At 38.5% G+C, this 18,418-nt stretch overlaps 1 protein-coding gene across 1 annotated transcript in view; it reads right to left on the bottom strand.

Annotated features, from left to right (window-relative positions):
* The window catches only part of HIBADH (3-hydroxyisobutyrate dehydrogenase), a 70,395-nt gene extending 56,219 nt beyond the window's left edge, over window positions 1-14,176 (bottom strand). Inside the window, exons 1-4 of the mRNA XM_026673610.2 lie at window positions 14,019-14,176; window positions 7,906-8,066; window positions 2,299-2,408; window positions 1,107-1,228 (exon numbers count right to left, since the gene is read on the bottom strand). Coding sequence (XP_026529395.1) covers window positions 1,107-1,228; window positions 2,299-2,408; window positions 7,906-8,066; window positions 14,019-14,100 — 475 coding nt within the window. The 5' untranslated portion in view covers window positions 14,101-14,176. The remainder of the gene's footprint in view (window positions 1-1,106; window positions 1,229-2,298; window positions 2,409-7,905; window positions 8,067-14,018) is intronic.
* Between the last annotated feature and the right edge of the window lie 4,242 nt (window positions 14,177-18,418).

Raw genomic sequence — 18,418 nt, 5'->3', positions numbered from 1 at the left:
AACCAAACCCACAGCTATACTTGGAAACAGCATGCCTAGAACTTGAAGCTAAGAAAAAAAACATGCCAACTTATAAATTTCTCCAAGGGAAGGTTTATAATGGAAATGGCAACAGACTCTTAACTACAGTGGTGCCTTTTTATGCCAACATATAAATAATTTTAGCTTTTATAGTCACATCATAAATTAGATTTAGTGCAAGTAGAAACAGTAGAGTGCTGATTCAGTAAATAGAAAGACCAGGAGCACATGTTTGCATTTTTAAAAGACAGGCACTGACTTGATAGTGAGTCTGAAATGAAGTCTGTAAACAGGTTTGAGTTCTTTTTTTAAAATACTTTACTATAGACAAGCCATGAGTTTTTTAAGCTTATAAAAATAAGCATCTTTTACAAGTTATAGTGTCTGTTTCAAATATTCTAAGAATCATTTCTAGGTTAGTAAAAATGACTCCGTTCAACCCATAGTTTCTCCATTGTGGGGAAAAATACACACAAACAATTATTCAATGTTTTTCAACCATAGCAATCTTGTATGGACTTCATGGCTGGCTGGGGGAATTCTGGAACTGAGGTCCACACAACTTAAAAGTTACCAAGGTTGTGAAACACTGCTTCAATCAAAAGGAATTAAGTATAGTTTGTGGATAAGGTGCTTTAAAAAAAATGAAACAAAAGCCCTGATGACTTTTCTTAAACCGTTCTTAAACGGTTTTCTTAAACCGTTTCTCTCTCTGTCATAACTTTGAGTGGTTGCTAAGTAACCAATTGTAAATTGAGGATTTCTGGCCCATAGGTAAAGTATAATAGTAAAACAATAACATATAAAAAATACATGTTAAAAAAATCAGAAGTAGGGTTCTTAAAAATGTATTCATTCAGCGCCATCACAACTTTTGAAAGCTGAACAAATGGTTGTAACCCAAAGACTAACTTGTGAATTCATACGAATTTGTAGGTGGACTTGAAAAAAATGTTTTAAGATTGGAAAGATTTTTTTTTTCATATTTGGCAAGCTATATGCCTCTTCACAAAGAACATGTTTGGCCAAACTAGTATTCAAATAGCCAAAAGGAAGCAAGTGAGAAAAAAATGAGAAAGACTTACCACCAGAAACAGGGGCATCCATAAAAACAGCTCCCATTTTTTCAGTTTCTTTAGCTAGTTCTTTTGAAACTTCAGGGTCAATTGTACTGGAATCTATTAATAAAGAACCTTTCTTCACTTTCCTGAAGCAAATGAAGACAAAAAAACAAAACCCAGAGGTATACTCACAAAGTAGGTAATTACCTCTTTGATATTGCTACAATTTGCTCATAAAATTTAACTCCAGAAGAAGTCACAATATTCATGCCAACTTGTAAAACTTTTTCATGATACTTTTTGATACTGATTTCATACATTCACAATAAATTATCTACACCTTGCCAAAACATATACTTAAGTTATTTTTACAATTATTGACAATTTTTTCTTTGAGTAAAGGCTCTATTACCAGGAATGAAAATGCTGCACAGCTTTGTAGAATTTTTATTTATTTATTAAATTTATATGTCACCCGTCTTTCCAGTGAGAGATTCTGGGTAGCCATTTTCAGCCAGTTTTTTCTCTCAGCTCAAATTTTCTCACAAAACTGTTATAGTGCAGATACACGTAAGTCCTCAAATTGTGGCAATTCAGCCCAAAATTTCTGTTGCTAAGTGAGAGAGTTTTACAACTTTTCTTGCCACAGTTGTTACTGCAGTGGTTAAATTAGTTACATGGTTGTTAAGTGAATCTGGTTTCCTTATTTACTTTGCTTATCAGGTTTCAAAAGGTGATTACATGACCATGACACTGCAACCATGAATCAGTTGCCAAGCATCTAAATTTTGATCACATGACCAGGGGAATGCTGCAATAGTTATTAAGTGTTAATAGTTATCACTAAATAAATGGTTGTAAGTTGAGGGCTACTTGTAAAATTAAGCATGACCTCTATATATGAACTCTCAGAAAAAGTAGGATATAAATGTAACACAAAACAATATAACACATCTAGATAATGTTAACTCCAATCCCCAAGAATCCTAACCAGCATAGTCATTAATAAGGTATGCTGGGACTCGTAAGACATCAAGTTGCTCCAGAAAACTGTAACAATAATTAACTATGTACAATGAAACATGCACACTTCTCCATGATGATAGCTGGAAACAAATACAACATATTTGAGAAATTACTGAACTGCTACAGGATTTAATAACATTCAATAAAAATACAAGCAGAATATTAATATAAAGAAAAAGGGGAATCTTACTTGAGAATTCCATTGGTACCTATGTAAACCTCTATTGCATTAGGATTAGATGGAAGCATTGTAATAATCCTATCTGCTTTATCTGCTACATCTGCTGGAGAATCAGCCACCTTTAAAAAAAACAAAAAGGAAAGAATGCTTTTGAAGAAAGATTTGAAAAGAAAAACTAGCGATTCGGAACAAAGAAGTGTGAAAAGGGAAAAAAGAAACCTAAAATACAGTTGGATAGTTACACTTAAGTTTCACACAGGTTAAATGGCAACACTGACATAGATTGAGTTTCAGATGAAAAGCTTTCAAAAAGAAGAAAAATGATCTGAAAACGTATTTTAAAAAAGAGATGTACTCAAAATACGTTTTAGAACTACTAGTTCAGAAATAATTTGTCATCAAGATTATGATGCTTAATTCTTAATTATAAACTAATTGGACCCCTTCCAGTCAGGTATCGGGTCTGATTATGGGACAAAACAACACCTATTAATGATCTCTGGCGTAGGATGGGATAATGCATCCATCCTTGCTATCCTTGATCTCTCAGCTTTCAATACCATTATACCCTTATTGGTATCCTTATTGGGTTGACCATGGTATCCTTATTGGGTTGAGTTCAAAATTTGGGGCTGAGTGATGCAGTTTTGTACTGGTTACTACTGGTTTTGTAGAAGTAAGAGATCCAGTCAATGGCTACTCCTTTGTGGGGTGCTACAGGGCTCTGTACTCTCTCCACTCATTTTCAGCATCTACATGAAGCTGGATGAGATCATCCAATACAATGGGATGAAGTATCATGAATATGCTGATGATATCAACTTTGTATCTCCATGGTGGCCCAAGTTTAGTTTACTTTATTGTCATTGCACCTCGTACAACGAAAGCAAACACCATCTTCAATGCACATCATGACCATGAAAATCAACACAAACATCCTTCACACTCCACATTGAATTGAAAACCCTGATACTGCACCAACACTGCACTATACAGTAGAATTCAAAAGCTACTGTCCTGGGATAGAAGCTATTTTTTAGCTATTTGTCCTGGTTTTTATTATTTTGTACCATCTGCCAGATGGTAATCGTTCAAAAAAAGGGTTCCCAGGATGAGATGGATCTTTGAGAATGTTTTGAACTTTCTTAAGGCAGCGGGAGCTATAAAACTATAAAGCTCTTGCAAAGAGGGGAGAGGGCAACCAATGATCTTCTGGGCAATGACATTAACCCTCTGGAGTGCTTTCCTATCTGCCACTGTGCAATTGGCAAACCATACAGAGGTGCAGTAAGTTAAAATATTCTCTATGGTGCAGTGGTAGAAGGTCACCAGCAGTTTTTCATTCAGTTGTTGTTTTCTGAGAAGTCTCAGGTAGTATAATCTCTGCTGGGCCCTTTTGACCAGGGCTGCAATGTGAGCACCCCAGGTCAGGTCCTCTTTTAGGGTAACACCCAGAAACTTAAAACTGGCCACCTGCTCCACTCGGTCTCCATTGATAAGCAAGGGCTGGATGTCTGATCTGTTCCTTCTATAATCCACTATAAGCTCCTTGGTCTTATTGGTGTTGAGGACCAAGTTATTGTCTCCACACCACGAAAGTAAACGGTCCACCTCATCTCAGTAGGCAGACTCATCCCCCCCGGAGATGAGTCCCACCACTGTTGTATCATCTGCAAATTTAATATATAAACCAAATATTGGTGTCACTGCACTGTCATGGTGCCTGGAGACTGTGGGGCCTTGAACAGGGACAAAATAAGTCTGGTACTCTGGAACTCTGGTAAGACAGTAGCTATATGAGTCACAGGATCTGAGAGTTCAACATCTTTTACTCTTGAATAGGGTTGCATTGTCCCAGACAGGCCCAGTCTTCAACTTGGGAGTTCTCCTAGACTCACAATGAAGAACAGGTAGCTGTCATGGCTAGAAGAGCCTTTGTACAACTTTGTGTTGCACCCTGTCCTGCATCATGAGACCCTGCGCCAGTGGTGGGATTCAAAATTTTTTACTATTGATTCTGTGGGCGTGGCTTGGTAGGTGTGGCATGACTTGGTGGGCATGGCTTGGTGGCGTATCCAGGGGAAGGATACTGCAAAATCTCCATTCTCTCCCCATCCCACTAACCTGCTTTCCAGCTCCGTTCTCCTGCGCAGGGCAACAAAAGAAGACCCAATCAATCAGCTGGGACTCAGGAGGCAGAGAATAGATGGGGGTGGGGCCTGTCAGAGGTGGTATTCTGAATTACTCAAAATTTCTACTACTGGTTCTCTGAACTACTCAAAATTTCTGCTACCAGTTCTCCTGAACTGGTTAGAACCTGCTGGACACCACCTCTGCCCTGCGCTCAGTTACTCATGCCCTGGTCATCTTGCATTTGGACTACTGTAATATGCTCTATATAAGGATCCCCTTGAAGAGTATTCAGAAGTTGCAATTCACATAGATGCAGTTATGCAGATAGTTCTAGGGGCCCCTAAGGTGATCCAGGTAACACTACTATTGCACAAGCTGCACTGGTTGCTAGTTCGCTTGTAGGTACAATTCAATGTTGGTTATTATCTCTTAGGCCCTTTATGGATCCAAGCTACCTCAGGAACCATTTCACCCCAAACAGAGATTGGTCCATCCCACTTGCTTCAGCAAAAGGGGAATACTATAGACCCTGTCAGCTAAGGACATTTATTTGGTGGGTCTTTTCTGCCATGGCTCCTACCCTTTAGAACAGGGGTCCCCAACCACCGGTCCGCGGAACAAGTCCTACCGGGCCGCTGGTTTGCTGGGTGCCGCCATCTTTTTTTGATGAAAAAGTGCTTCCGGTGAGCTTTTCCGGGTAGAAAGCTCACCGGAAGCACTTTTCATCAAAAAGATGGCGGCGCCAGCTAATGCCGGTACCGGGTCGCGCCATAAAAAGGTTGGGGATACCGGGCCGCGGCATAAGAAAGGTTGGGGATCACTGCTTTAGAACATCATGCCCCTCTAGTTGAGATCTGCCTCCACCCTCCTGGCCTTCTGAAAGAGTCTGAACACATGGCTCTGCCTATTGGCTTAAGGCTAGGGATGTCCTACTAAACCTTAACCATTGTTAGTAGACAAGAAGAGCTCACTTCCACCCTGTTTATACATTTGTTTCTATTTTACCCAAAGTTTTATTAACTTGCAGTGTTCAATGTTTTAATCTTTTATGTTGCTATTTTTATGATACTGTAAGCTGCCCAGATTTGGTCATCTGTGAGATGGGTGGCATAAATAATAATAAATAATACTCTGATATAGGCCCATGCAAAGGTCTGTTTCAAGGAACTTGTAATATGATTTTTATCAAGCTAGGTTTGTGTTGAGTTTTCTTATAGCATTCAAAGCAAGACATAAAGTTATATACTATCTGCAAATAAAGATAAGAATGAGTAGAACTGGCACAGAATTGTAGAATTTTCATTGTTACACCTATTAATCTATGACCATTTAAAGATGATTCAAAGTGATGGTGGCCTTGGAAAAAGTGACTTATGAACCATCCTCAACTGTCATACCATCCCACTCTAGCGAAATGATCGCAATGTGCACACCTGGTACCAGTTCACATTTACAATGGTAGAACATCTTGTGGTCACATAACAAAATCAATGGGGCAGTGTGATTCACTTAACCACCAGATGGCTCACTAAACCAGTTATTTGCTTAACAACATGGTAAAATGGTCATAAAACTGGATCATGTCACAACTTACTTAATGACTATTATCACTTAGTGACCAAAACTCTGGTGTCAATTGTGGTAGTAAAGGACTACCTATATCACATCATACTTTACATCAGGGGTCCCTAAACTTGGCAACTTTAAGACTGGTGTCAATTGTGGTAGTTAAGTAAAGGACTACCTATATCATCACATCAGGGGTCCCCAACTTGGCAACTTTAAGACTTGTGGACTTCAACTCCCAGAATTCTCCAGCCACATTGTGTTTTTATAGATAGCCATTTATAGTTTTTAACTCCATATTTTCATCCTCGTACATATTCAAAACAATTTCAAATAAGGCTCAGTATACATCATGTAGATTAAAAATCTGTAAATTTATCAGCTTAAATTTACATGGTGAATATCTGGCTTCCAAATTATTTTGAAATGTGAAGCTAATAGAAACTACCGTGTTTCTCACAAAATAAGGCTGGGCCTTTTTTTTTTTGACCCCCCCCCCCCCCAAATGGCTAGGCCGTCTTTTCGGGGGTGACTTAATTTCTCTCCCTTGCATCCTCGGACGGGCGGGCGGCGACGGCTTCGTATCGGGAGACCTTCCGCCACCGTTGCTTTCCCTTCTGCCCGTGCTGCACGGCATTTGGCGCAGCCACGTGGGGCCGGCCAGGGCTCCTCCCTGCAACCGGAGGCCAGCGGAGACACTCAGCTTCAGGCACTCCTGTCACTGCCTTCCCGGGCATCGTTCAAAGGCAAAGCCCATTCTTTTAAAAACGACGTCCTACTACGACAAAGCCTCCCCTGCCCAACCCCACGTGGGGAGGCGAATCTCCCGGGGCCACAGCGCAGGAGCGGCCCACCCCAGGAGAAGCACCCAGCCGCCATCACTGCCTGGGTCTGGGCAGAGCGCGAAGAGCTTCGCCTGGGGTGCCCAGCTCAGCTGACAGGCGGGCCCTCGTGCCCGGCGGCGGACCTCTCACCAAGGCAGCGAGCGCCTCCCTGCGGGCCCTCCGTTCATCCCGCCAGGGCCACGCTGGAGCCAGGTGGGCTGGGCAGAGCCAGGAAAGCGAGCTGCGGGTGTGCGCCCGCCTGCCAAGCAAAAGAGCCGGGCCGATCCGAGCGGAAGAGGCCGCCCAAGACAATGATAGTGCGCACCCATCCATGGATATGGAGGCGAGGCAACGGCCCGCGCTGCGTCTTCCTCTGAGCTGAGCCCCGCCAAGTGAGCACCTCTGCCTGATGCCCGTGCCACTGCAGCGTTTGGAGCTGCCAGTGCGTTTGGAGATGCGTGGGGATGGGGACGGGCTGGGTGAGGGGTGAAAAGGACCGGGCGGCTTCGGGCTCTCTCTGCTGGACCCGCTGGCCAGGAAAGCAGCGCTGCCGTCACCTCGCCTCCCTGTCCGTGAACGGGTGGGCGCTATCACTACCTCGGGCAGCGTCTCCCTTCGGGTTCGGGCTGGAGGGACTTGGGAAGCCAAGCTCGGGTCGGCCCAGCTCTTTCACTTGGCAGGCAGGTGCGCACCTGCAGCTTGCTTTCCCGGCTCTGCCCAGCTCGCCCAGCCCTGGCGGGATGAACAGAGGGCCTGGCAGGGAAGTGCTCGCTGCCTTGGTGAGAGCTCAAATTGTCTATAGCAAAGGCACAAAATCAGGCTCACCAAGGCACCCAAAAGTTTTCTGTTAGTGTTTCATTCCCCTTTGGTTAACATGCTGTTTAAAAAATTGGAGAAAAGAATAATTGGATTTTTGTGGCCTCTTTCCATCATATCAATGACGTTTCTTATATTTGGTGTCCTAAATAAAGGGTGATTTTAAAAAACAGTAATGCTGATGATGATAAGGGAATTAAGAAATTTCACAATCACATTTCTTGTAAATTTCACAGTCACTTTTAAAAATTAAAATAGCAATGAAATGTTATTATACCTGGGTACCCAGCTCTTGGAATTCCTTACATGCTTCTGGAAATACATCACATGCGATAATGGGATAACCATGTTTCACAAGGTTTTTTGCCATTGGATTTCCCATATTTCCCAAACCAATAAATCCAACTGGAGTTTTGGAAGCCATTGCCCTAGAAGACACTAATTGAAATGCAAACATTTCAGTTAAAAGTTTTCTAATCTTACATCAACTGCAATACACACTTTTCTTTTCTGCTAGTTGCATGTCTTAAGTTATACTAACAGCAGCTTATATTTCAAGAAAGATAAGAAAATTGGCAACAGCAGAAACATTCACTGTTCATTTTATTAAGTAATAGATAGTAAAAATGATCAACACTGAATTCATCAATATTGAATTTCAGTGTGCTGCTCAAATAAGTGTTTGGTATCTGTAATCCCTCTACAGCAGAGTCCCAAATCAAAAATAGTACAACTACGCAATAATTTAAGGCTCTGTTAAAAATGCTTCAGATAATCAAGGGGAACCAATCTAACATATATCTCCATGTTTTAAAGCAGCTGTGTATTTTCCTAGTATTGAGAACTCCAAAGCACCAGTTTTAATTGAATCCAAAGCATTTCATAGCTATAATAGATTATGCAAAGGAGCTGACACAAAGAAGATATAAATTTGAATGGGATACCACAATAAAATTGTATGAAAATTTACCCTATTTTGTGCTTGAAATAATTAGGGCAAAATAAACTTTTACATACTTTGGTCTTTGCTTTTTTATAAATTATCAAAAACTGCACTACCAAAAATCACCATTCTTCCACTGCAACTTACAAAGCCACAAAAATCAATTGGTGAAAATCCTAAGGTGTTTTTGAGGTGCCTTACCTTTATGAATTCAAAATCAGCTTATCATCTGAATAGTTTTTTAAAATAAAAATAATCACAAAAGGGATGACTTGTTTAAGCTATTGCTTCTTCATTTTAATGGAAAGCCAGTTTGATCTTGTGGTTAAGACCAGGCTGGAAACTGAGAGATCATGAGTTCAAGTCAAAGCTTAGCCATGAAAGTCAGTTGGGTGATGTTACACCAGTCAGTTTCTGTCAGCCCAAGTCACCTTACAGAGTTGTTGTTGTGGGGAAAATAGGAGGAAGGAGTGTTATATGTTAGCCATCTTTCTTGAATTGTTTATAAATATACAGATGGGATATAAATAAATACATTAAATAAATAAAAGTATAATTTAGGAGTCTAAAGAGACCATGTCTATTTTAGTTTCACAAAATTTCAGATTTACCCTTTTATCCATTGTTTTTGCTTACAAAGCAAGCAGCATATATTCAAAGAAAATTTAGAAAATCAACTGTCCTAAAAAGGAAATTTAATAAAGATTCAGATTCCTTCTTTTCCTGTCTACAGATTCAGCCAGCTGCCAACAGCTGCAATCAAAGTAACAGCTGTCTACCAGAAATTGGGATGACTGCAAACTCTTATCACATGGCAAATTTCCTGGATCTAAAGATGATTTTTAGGGAACATAATGGAAAACCTTCACCATAGTGTGACTTGGTCAGTTTGTCCCTGGTCTGATAATTATCCTGTGATATTTACCTGATTATTTAAGCAGATGTTCATTAGAACAGGCACTTGGATGTGAACAAAAGAAGAAACTTAACATAATCCCATCTATACTTTGTGGGAGTTGTATACATATATGTTTTAAAGTTAATCATAAGCTATCATGCCAGGTGCAAGAAATGGCTGGCCTATGAGTTGAGAGAAGCACATAACATTTTGGAATCTAACTTGTAGCTTCTTTGGGGGAAGAAAAGACTTAAAGGGGGGAAAAGTGTTCATTGTCACATGCCCTGCCTCAACAATCAACTATTATTTAGTTTAGCAATGAAACACAGGAAAGGAATATAAAGTAGTATGCAAAAGATTAAAGATATGAGCTACCGTAGTAAAAAATATTGCATTATGCATTTTTGCTCCTTTAATAATCATTCATTTCTTGTATCAGTCCACTTTTGCCCCTCTTAAAATTTCTCTATCTAGTCTTTCTTTCACTTTTAATAAATATTCTATAAGATAAACATATATTCATATAGTTGCTCTAGTATTTTTACCATAAATGAACTTGTGGACCAAGCACTAAAGGTAGCCCATGACTCTTGAGCACAATTGGGACCAGAATTTTGATTGCTAAGCAATATAGTTGTTCATTGTATCACCTCCAATTTTATGACCTCATTTGCCATGGTTGTTAATGCAATAAATATTGGCAATTATATGAATGTGTATTTATTACGATAGCATCCCAGAAAATCACTGCAGTTGCTAAATAAATCATGCAATCATTAAGCAAATCCAACTTCTTTTGCTGATTTTGCTTATTTTGGGTGATTTTGGAAGCCAGATGGAAAAGTCGCAAATGGTGATCATATGACCCCAGGACACTATAACTGTCCATAAAAACCTTGACTAGTTGTTGAATGCCCACATTTTGATCGTGTGACCATAGGATTCTGAAATGGTTATTAAATGCGAAGACTGGTTACAAATCATTTTTTTCAGTGCTGCTGTCATTTCAAATAGTTGCTATATCAACAGGTCAAGGGCTACCTATATAGATCTGATATACAAGATCATACTACTTTCATCCTTACTATGTCTCACGCTCAATCTATTTATTTCTCTTTCTTTTATTCATTCATGCTATATAAAATGATTGAAAAAGTAATTTGCACCAGTCCTCACTTATGGCTCCTGCAGCACTCCCATGGTCATATGATTGTGATTCAAACGCTTGGCAACCAATAAGTATTTATTACAGTTTTAGCATCTCAGGGTCATGTGATTGCCATTTGTGATCTTCCCAGCCAGCATTCAACAATCAAAGCCAATGGTGGAAGCCAGGTTCTCTTAGTGACCACTTAATTCACTTCATAATCATAGCAAAAAAGGTAGGGGTGTGATTCACTTAACAGCCACTCTACTTACAGATGGAAATTCTCATCGTAAGTCAAGAACTAGCTGTAAAAAAAGATCCATCGTAATACGGTATATGAAAAAAGAGTTAACTTGGTCCTGTTGTGCAATAACAATATGCTTTTTTATATGGATACCAGAGAGGTCAGACAGTTTTCACTGCTATTTTTTTCTGGCAAACATAAGAAATATTTTTAAAAGATGAATAATACTAGGAACCAGAATCAATAAAGTTTACTGAAAAGATATTTACTGTGCTATTCATGCTCAGCAGCTAAGCTAAATAAAAATACTTAGACATGGCAGGGACAGAACATTTAGGAAATATTCTTCAACAAATTGGTTGCATCTGATGTTTTTATAGAAACTATGATTTTAAGCTTTTTGTCAACATAGATATATCTGCTTTCCACATAGGATTGTTAATGCCATAAGTAATGCAAATAAAAAAGTTTCATCATGATAAATTAGGCCACTGAAATGAAAAATTCTTTATGTAAACCCAGATTTCTTTGAGGATAAAAGATTTCTTGTTCAGTTATGACATTAAAATAAATACTATGAGTGAAGCCATGCTCAGAAGTACCACCCTGTTCATTTGCTACTTCTAAGTTTGGTATCTAAGATACTATTTTTAATGGGTTCAAATGGTAGATCTAAGAGAGATAGGGAGAATAAAGAAATAGATACTTTAAGTCTGCAGTCAGGTCCCAATCCAGAAATGTATATACAGTATGAATAAAAATCAGTCTGCATGAGTGGGTACACCTGTACTAATTTACCCAGCAGATGGTTTGAGTTATTAAACAGCAGCTGTACTGTGCAACATCTCAAATTATGTGTGCAGTTTCCAGGGTTTGGGTTTCTATAACAGAAATACACATGCAATAACTTTCTCAGTAAAAAGAAAAAAATTGCAGCAACAGATTGAAAAGATGAACCATATGAATTGTTTTTTATCAAAAGGAAAAAAAATCTTAGTATAACAAAAATTAAATATGCTTAACGACAATTATGTATTGGCTTATATTAATGTTAAGGAAATAACATATTAATTATAGATGCTCAGAGTCACTTAGATAGATGAGTGACATATACATTTATTAACCAGAATATTTAATATTCTATATTAAAAACTAGAAAGTGTGACACTGTAAATTCAATTTTCTGTCTTAGCCCAACTCATCTCACAGGATTATTGTGGGGAAAATATCAGAGGTTGGATATGTTTGCCACCTTGGGTCATTTGTGAAATAATAAAGATAGAATATAAATAAATAAGAATAATTGAATAATTTTCAAATAAGAAAATTGTTTAATTTATTGCTATATATGGAAATAATATATTATGGCATTAGTTTTTATTAACCCTCAAAACTGATGATTACAGCATTATTAACAATAGAAAAAAAAGTAACAAAGTACCTAGCAGAGAGCTGAATTTATCAACCAATGAACTCTGAAATAAAATGTTGCAATAAAGAGCACTATTTCCAAAATCTTAACACTTTTTTAATTCAGAGAAAAGTCTGATATGCTTACTGGGACCAATATTACCAATTGTATTTGATATTGCAATATATGCAGCCATAATAATTTTTATTAATCATTTATTAATTTATTAACTTGTTAATAGAAAGGGCATAATTTGGATCTATTTAGATAGCACAGTGGTTAGAATTTAGTATTGCAGTTAACTCTGCCTACTGTCAGGAGCTTGATTCTCAACACCTCAAGGTTGACTCAGCCTTCCGTCCTATTGAGGACAGTAAAGTAAGAACCCAGATAGTTGGGGGCAATATGCTGACTCGATAAACCTGTTAGAGAGGGCTGTAAACTATGAAGTGGTGCTATTGTGCTATTACTATAAAAGGTATGAGTAGATTAAGGCATTTAAGACATTATAATTTACCTTAAGTAGTCTAATAATTATGTAGAGTTTTTTCTTCAGTTGTAGACTGCACTATGTGATATATCACCTTGAAAAACACATTGATGCATTTGGACAACTAAAGGAATTTAAAAAAACCTTGCTTATACAGCAGCTTTGCAATGCTTCTTGTAAATTTCTAGATAGCCCTTACAAAAATGTTAGCATTACTCTTCACATGCTTAATTTTTACAAGCAGATGATGTATGCCACCCAAAACAGCATGTGATTTTATATCACAGATTACATTTGAATAAAAGTCATATTTTTCACTCTAAAAAATTTTATTGGAAAACAAATTTACTTTATTGTAACCAAATAAAGCCAATTGTTTTAGTTTTAAAAAATTTAAGATCATTTGGACTACAATACTAAGAACCATCAGGTTTTGAAAAATAATAGCATTCCCTGCTATTGAAGAGATTAATATACAGCTTTTGATGATATAGAAATATAATCCAGGGTATTGCTTTTAAATTCACCATCTGGAAGCAAGATCCATTAAACGTAGTAAGGACTATTTTGTGAATATATATATGATTCTATTTCAAACTAATTTATCCCAAACAATGAATATGTATACTTCAACACGTCTTACATAGGCAAAATAATTTGACTTTCCAATTAACCAAAATCTCCTTTTCTTCTTAGAAAAGCAAAAAAGTATTATGGGGAAAAGCAAATATGAACTGAAGCTAATATTAATCTGCTACTTTAGGATACAGATGTTACACAAACTTTTGTGACTTCCATCTGTTGTTTTAGCATTTAGCACCCAAAAAGGTCAGGTATGATTCCTGTATAAATGTTACAATTAGCGTGGCTTAAATAGATATGTAAAGACTTAAGAGTGGAAAACCCGACTTCTCTGAAGGCATTACACCGCGTGCCAAGGCATACTTGATATGAATATTTATTAAAAGCAGGCAGATTTGGAGAACCACATTCCCTCGCCCTCTTATTTCATGAGATGCCCCTTGCCTTACGGTGATCCAATTCTCGCCCAGGCGGATATCTACATATTGAAGAGCTAGCTAATAAGTTTGGCTACGGGACAGGAACCCCAACTTTTGCGAAGCGACAAGGAAAAGGGTTAACAACTGCAACATGTTTGTCCTCCTGGAGGGCCGAGCACCTTTTGGATTCTCCTACAAGACGCCACGAGCCAATTTACGCCTTCTCGTCCGGCGGCGCGAGCTCAAATTGCCTTACCCCGAGCGAGCCAGTCTGCACAGACTTTCCCATGCCTGTGCAGCAAGCTAACGGAGGCTCGGAGCATTAACGCTGCTGCCATGCTGCTTGCCCGCCTCCGTTCCGCGACCTCTACTAAGACGCCACCACCTTCTTCGCTCCCTTAGCTTGGCTCTACTGGCTGTGGCGAAGCACGGAAGAAGGCAGAGAAAAAGAGTGACAGCCAAAGCCACCAATCACCATTTCGATTGGCAGCAAATCCCCCAATCAAACCAAACGTTCTCCAGTCGGTGACCTGCCGCAGCTCCTCCCTATCCCATGATAGGCGTTGTTTTCTCCAGAAATATAAAACTAGTTTGTGGTGCTGCGTTTCTTCTTGGTTAACTAAAATCTTTGCTCCGAAATTGGTGTCGGTGGAATGCAAACCTGCCGCCGCAAGCAGGATTGTATTACAATTCCTATCAATCCCAGCCCTGGGAATTATGGCAGTAGTAGTTTATTGCAACTATTCGTGGACAGCTGTATAATTAAGTGGCAAGAAAACAGAGAAAGTGATTTTAAAAAATGGTTTAACTGTTCTCTGCTATCTCAATATGTGTACATTTTTAAAAAACCCTTTCATCTCCTGCAGCTGAGGCACTGCAAGGGGAAAAAGTAAACCGCCACTTTTACATGCAATTATAAAATATTACATTGTTACATTATATTACATAAAAACTACAAAAATGTAACTCTGAAAATGACAGGTAGAGAATTTTTCATCCATATATTCATTGTAAAAAAGCAATCCCTAAAGCACAGAACAATACAAATCAATGCAGGTGTGAACATAATATTTCAGAAGGAAAAAAAATAGAAGGTGCCGCAGCAATGATTTACTCAAAATTCCAGATGTCTTAAGCAAGTTCCAAGCTCCCAAGGATAACACCAACCATAACTGAATAGGGAAGGTATTCCATTCTAATAGCTGCAATCCATTCTTAAGATTGCCAGTAAAAAAAAATTACTAAAAAAAAAATTGCCAGGTTAATGCTATCCAGAATAAGAGAAAAAAACACTCCTTGCATTTTACTGCCATTGAAAGATAATATTTTACTTCCATTGAAAGTTAAAACTTCTTAGGAACACTTGTACTTACTGTGCATGCTAACCCTAGCCTTTTCAAAGCAGGGCATCTGCTTAATTCACATAGGAATTACATATTCATCATGCCTCCATTTTGTTGAGATTTAGCCTCGGTTCATTGATTCTCATCAAGCTTGCACTTAAGCAAATAGAAATGATGTGATTTGATATCCGAAAACACCCAACTATACTCTATAGTATTTTATTTCTTACAAAATGGCTTTTTGCTGATATTATTGAGAGCTCATTTGCAAATTTGAATACCAGACAACACCCAATATTTTTGAAGATATGTCCATGTTTGGAAGTTTAGGCATGTGGGGGGGGGGGGACAGGAGAAAAATAAGCCCATATTTTGCTACTATGACATATGGTATCATTGTCCAATTGACATGAAGCATGTGATATCATTTTACTTTCTCCACTGAAACTAAATGATTGGGACTTCCCTTTCCAAACCGAATCTGAGTTAAAAACAAAAAATCCTGGATATATATCTCTTGTTCCTAGGAAATAAAAACATAACTGTTATAAGTTGAAAACATAACTTATAAGTTATAAATAACAATTCATTTTCATATTGGCTGCCTTGTTTTGTTTTCCTTGAGTCACTAGCCAACCTAGTGACTCAGAAATGAAGCTTACAGCATAAACTCTCAAAATTTATCATTTTTTTTACTTTTTAAGTTTCAATTTTATTCTCAGTGAGACTTATAAAGTTGGTCCTTGGAACTTGAGTTTCCTAACTTGAAAATTATAGTTCTGATCGTTATTTCCAGATTACTGATTTTATTTGATTTCATATTTCTTTTGTGACAGTTTTGGCCTCCACATATAAGATACTGTATGTGAGAAATTGGGTCAAATTATCCTGACTTTTTCATTCATGGATGTTTTCCTGGCCTTTTGCTGTTGTTTTAAGAAAACCATATCTCATGAAAGCTGTGTGTTAAACTGACATTACAAACATTAAAAAAATACACAAAAAGGGTCAAGATAATTTTTGTACTGTATTGGTAAGGTTGCACTGGTAATAAAAATTCCCTAACAAAGTCGTTCATTTCTTTTCCCAGAAATTGTAGGATATTAAAATTAGAACAAAAGAATTAACTATTAATTGCACATCTTTTTCCACATTGTAACATTTCTGTGTCCCATATATTAAATACTAGCCGGATACCTGTACTTCGCAATGATACAATGTGATTGGGCTATGCAGGAGAAATCTGCATAGACAATCCATTGGGTCAGTGGTGGTCAGTGATTGAAACACATAGGGAATATGCTCCTTGAGTCCGGAAGCAGTTCCATAGTGCAGTACTGATATTTACAGCTGTGTGAAAAAGTCCTGCACGCTTTACGGTTTCTGGTTTATGACATTTTTTGGAGAAGCCATTGATTTTATGATATTTTATGCTAACTGCTATGCAAATATTATGATATTTAAATAAATACTGATGGTTTTTAAGTGAAAAGCATAAGATTTTTGCAATTTGGTGCTATTTGGATGGTGATTTTGAATTTTCTTGCATGTTTACAATGCATGCTTATGACGACTATGAAAACATTAACTGATGCATACACAGTGGCATACATGTTGCAATTACTAAGGCCGATGCTAGTGTTCTGTTAATATTTTGATTGTTTGTGGCACTGAAAAGGACCATTTAGGTAACCAAACATGGCTACTAATATGAAATTGGCCAGCTCTTATTGCTTATCACCAGGCAGCATTGCTTTGGCATAGACTGTATTAGCCTTGGCACGTGATCTTTGGTGACAATGTGGTGCCAGGCTGCAATAATGGATTCAATCAGCTCCTGCTTGGTCTTCGGATACTTCTTGCTTATTTCGTAACCAATCTTGGTCCACAAGTTCTCAACTGTGTTCAAATCTGAGTTCTGAGCTGGCCAATCCAGGAGTCGAACAACATGCTTCTTCATCCACTGCTGGACAGTTTTGGCTCAATGACAAGAGCGTTGTCATCCTGGAAGTAAAAGTCCTTCCCTACAAGTTGCTGAGCTGAAGGAAGCATGGTCTTTTCCAGGACTTCAACATACTGCTTGGAATTCATGATTCCCTGCATGATTTGTATCTGACCAATACCAGAAGCAGCGATACAGCCCCAGATCATCACAGGCAATGGATGCTTCACAGATAGATTCAGGCAGTACAGCCTAAATTCTTCAGCTGGCAATCTTCTGACATGCTTATTGCACTGATTCCCAGTCAAGTAGAAATTGCTCTTGCCACTGAAGATGACCTTGGCCCACTGTTCGTTGGTCCACTTGGCATACTTCTTTGCCCACGCACGTCGACAAGAGCGGTAAGCATCTGTGAGCAAAGGTTTACTTCGAGCCCTGCAGCCTTTGAGCCCTCTGGCAAGCAGTCTGCAGTGCACTGTGCATGTGTACACTTTTACATCACATGTTTCACCCCAAATTCTTGTAATCTAAGGTGATGTGAGCTTCCTGTCAGCTATCGAAATGCATTGCAGAGCCCAATCTTGCCGTTTTGTCTACTTTCTTGGTCTTCCAGAGCAAAGCCTTTTATCAACTGAACCAGTTATTTGGTATTTTTCAACCACTCTGCTCACTGTGATGAAATGGCATTTCACTTTCTTGGCTATTTTTGTATAGGAGTAACCCTCTTCATGAAGCACAATGATGCAATGCTGCTGCTCAGTACTGGTGAAAACAAAGGCCTCCATTCTTGCCCGCAGCCAGAGCTAAATTAAATTTCTCGATGCTTTCATGCCTATTTATAGTCAGAGAGTTTGACAAAGCTCACTGCTGATTGGCTACTTTCGATCCTAACATTCTCAAAAATGCAAGTTGTGTTTGTTTTAGCACATAAACTCACTCAAAACCTTAAAAAGACTTTGGTTATATTAATAAAAATTATGCATATCAATCCAACTACAGAAATTTTCATCAAAGTACTAATTTTGCATGGTTTCTATGAGTGAAAAGTTGATTAAACATGTAAATACAGCTTAAAACTGAAAGCGTGCAGGACTTTTTCACGCAGCTGTAGTACTGTAAGGAGCCCCAGATCGCTCCTGAGCTCTCCAGTACCCTCTGATGTTCTGCCATGGAGAAGATGGCTATTACATCAATATACCTCTGCGACGCAAAGACCAAGGGTCTTCTCAAGAAGACCATGTCTGCTGCTGACTTTTACAGCTACAGGATAATGGAGCATGATGGTGAAGAATGCTACCTACTGCTGTTCCGCAACCTTGTGAGGCAACTGGCAGTTGGAACAGAGTTCTTTTCAGGTGGGGAGGGGGAGTA

This window comes from Notechis scutatus, chromosome Z, assembly GCF_049901735.1.
Source record: "Notechis scutatus isolate UNSWTSFEM ecotype Mainland chromosome Z, rNotScu1.2, whole genome shotgun sequence".
In the NCBI taxonomy this organism is placed as follows: Eukaryota; Metazoa; Chordata; class Lepidosauria; order Squamata; family Elapidae; genus Notechis; species Notechis scutatus.
Note: the sequence above shows the minus strand (reverse complement) of the source record. Positions and strands in the feature narration are given on the sequence as shown.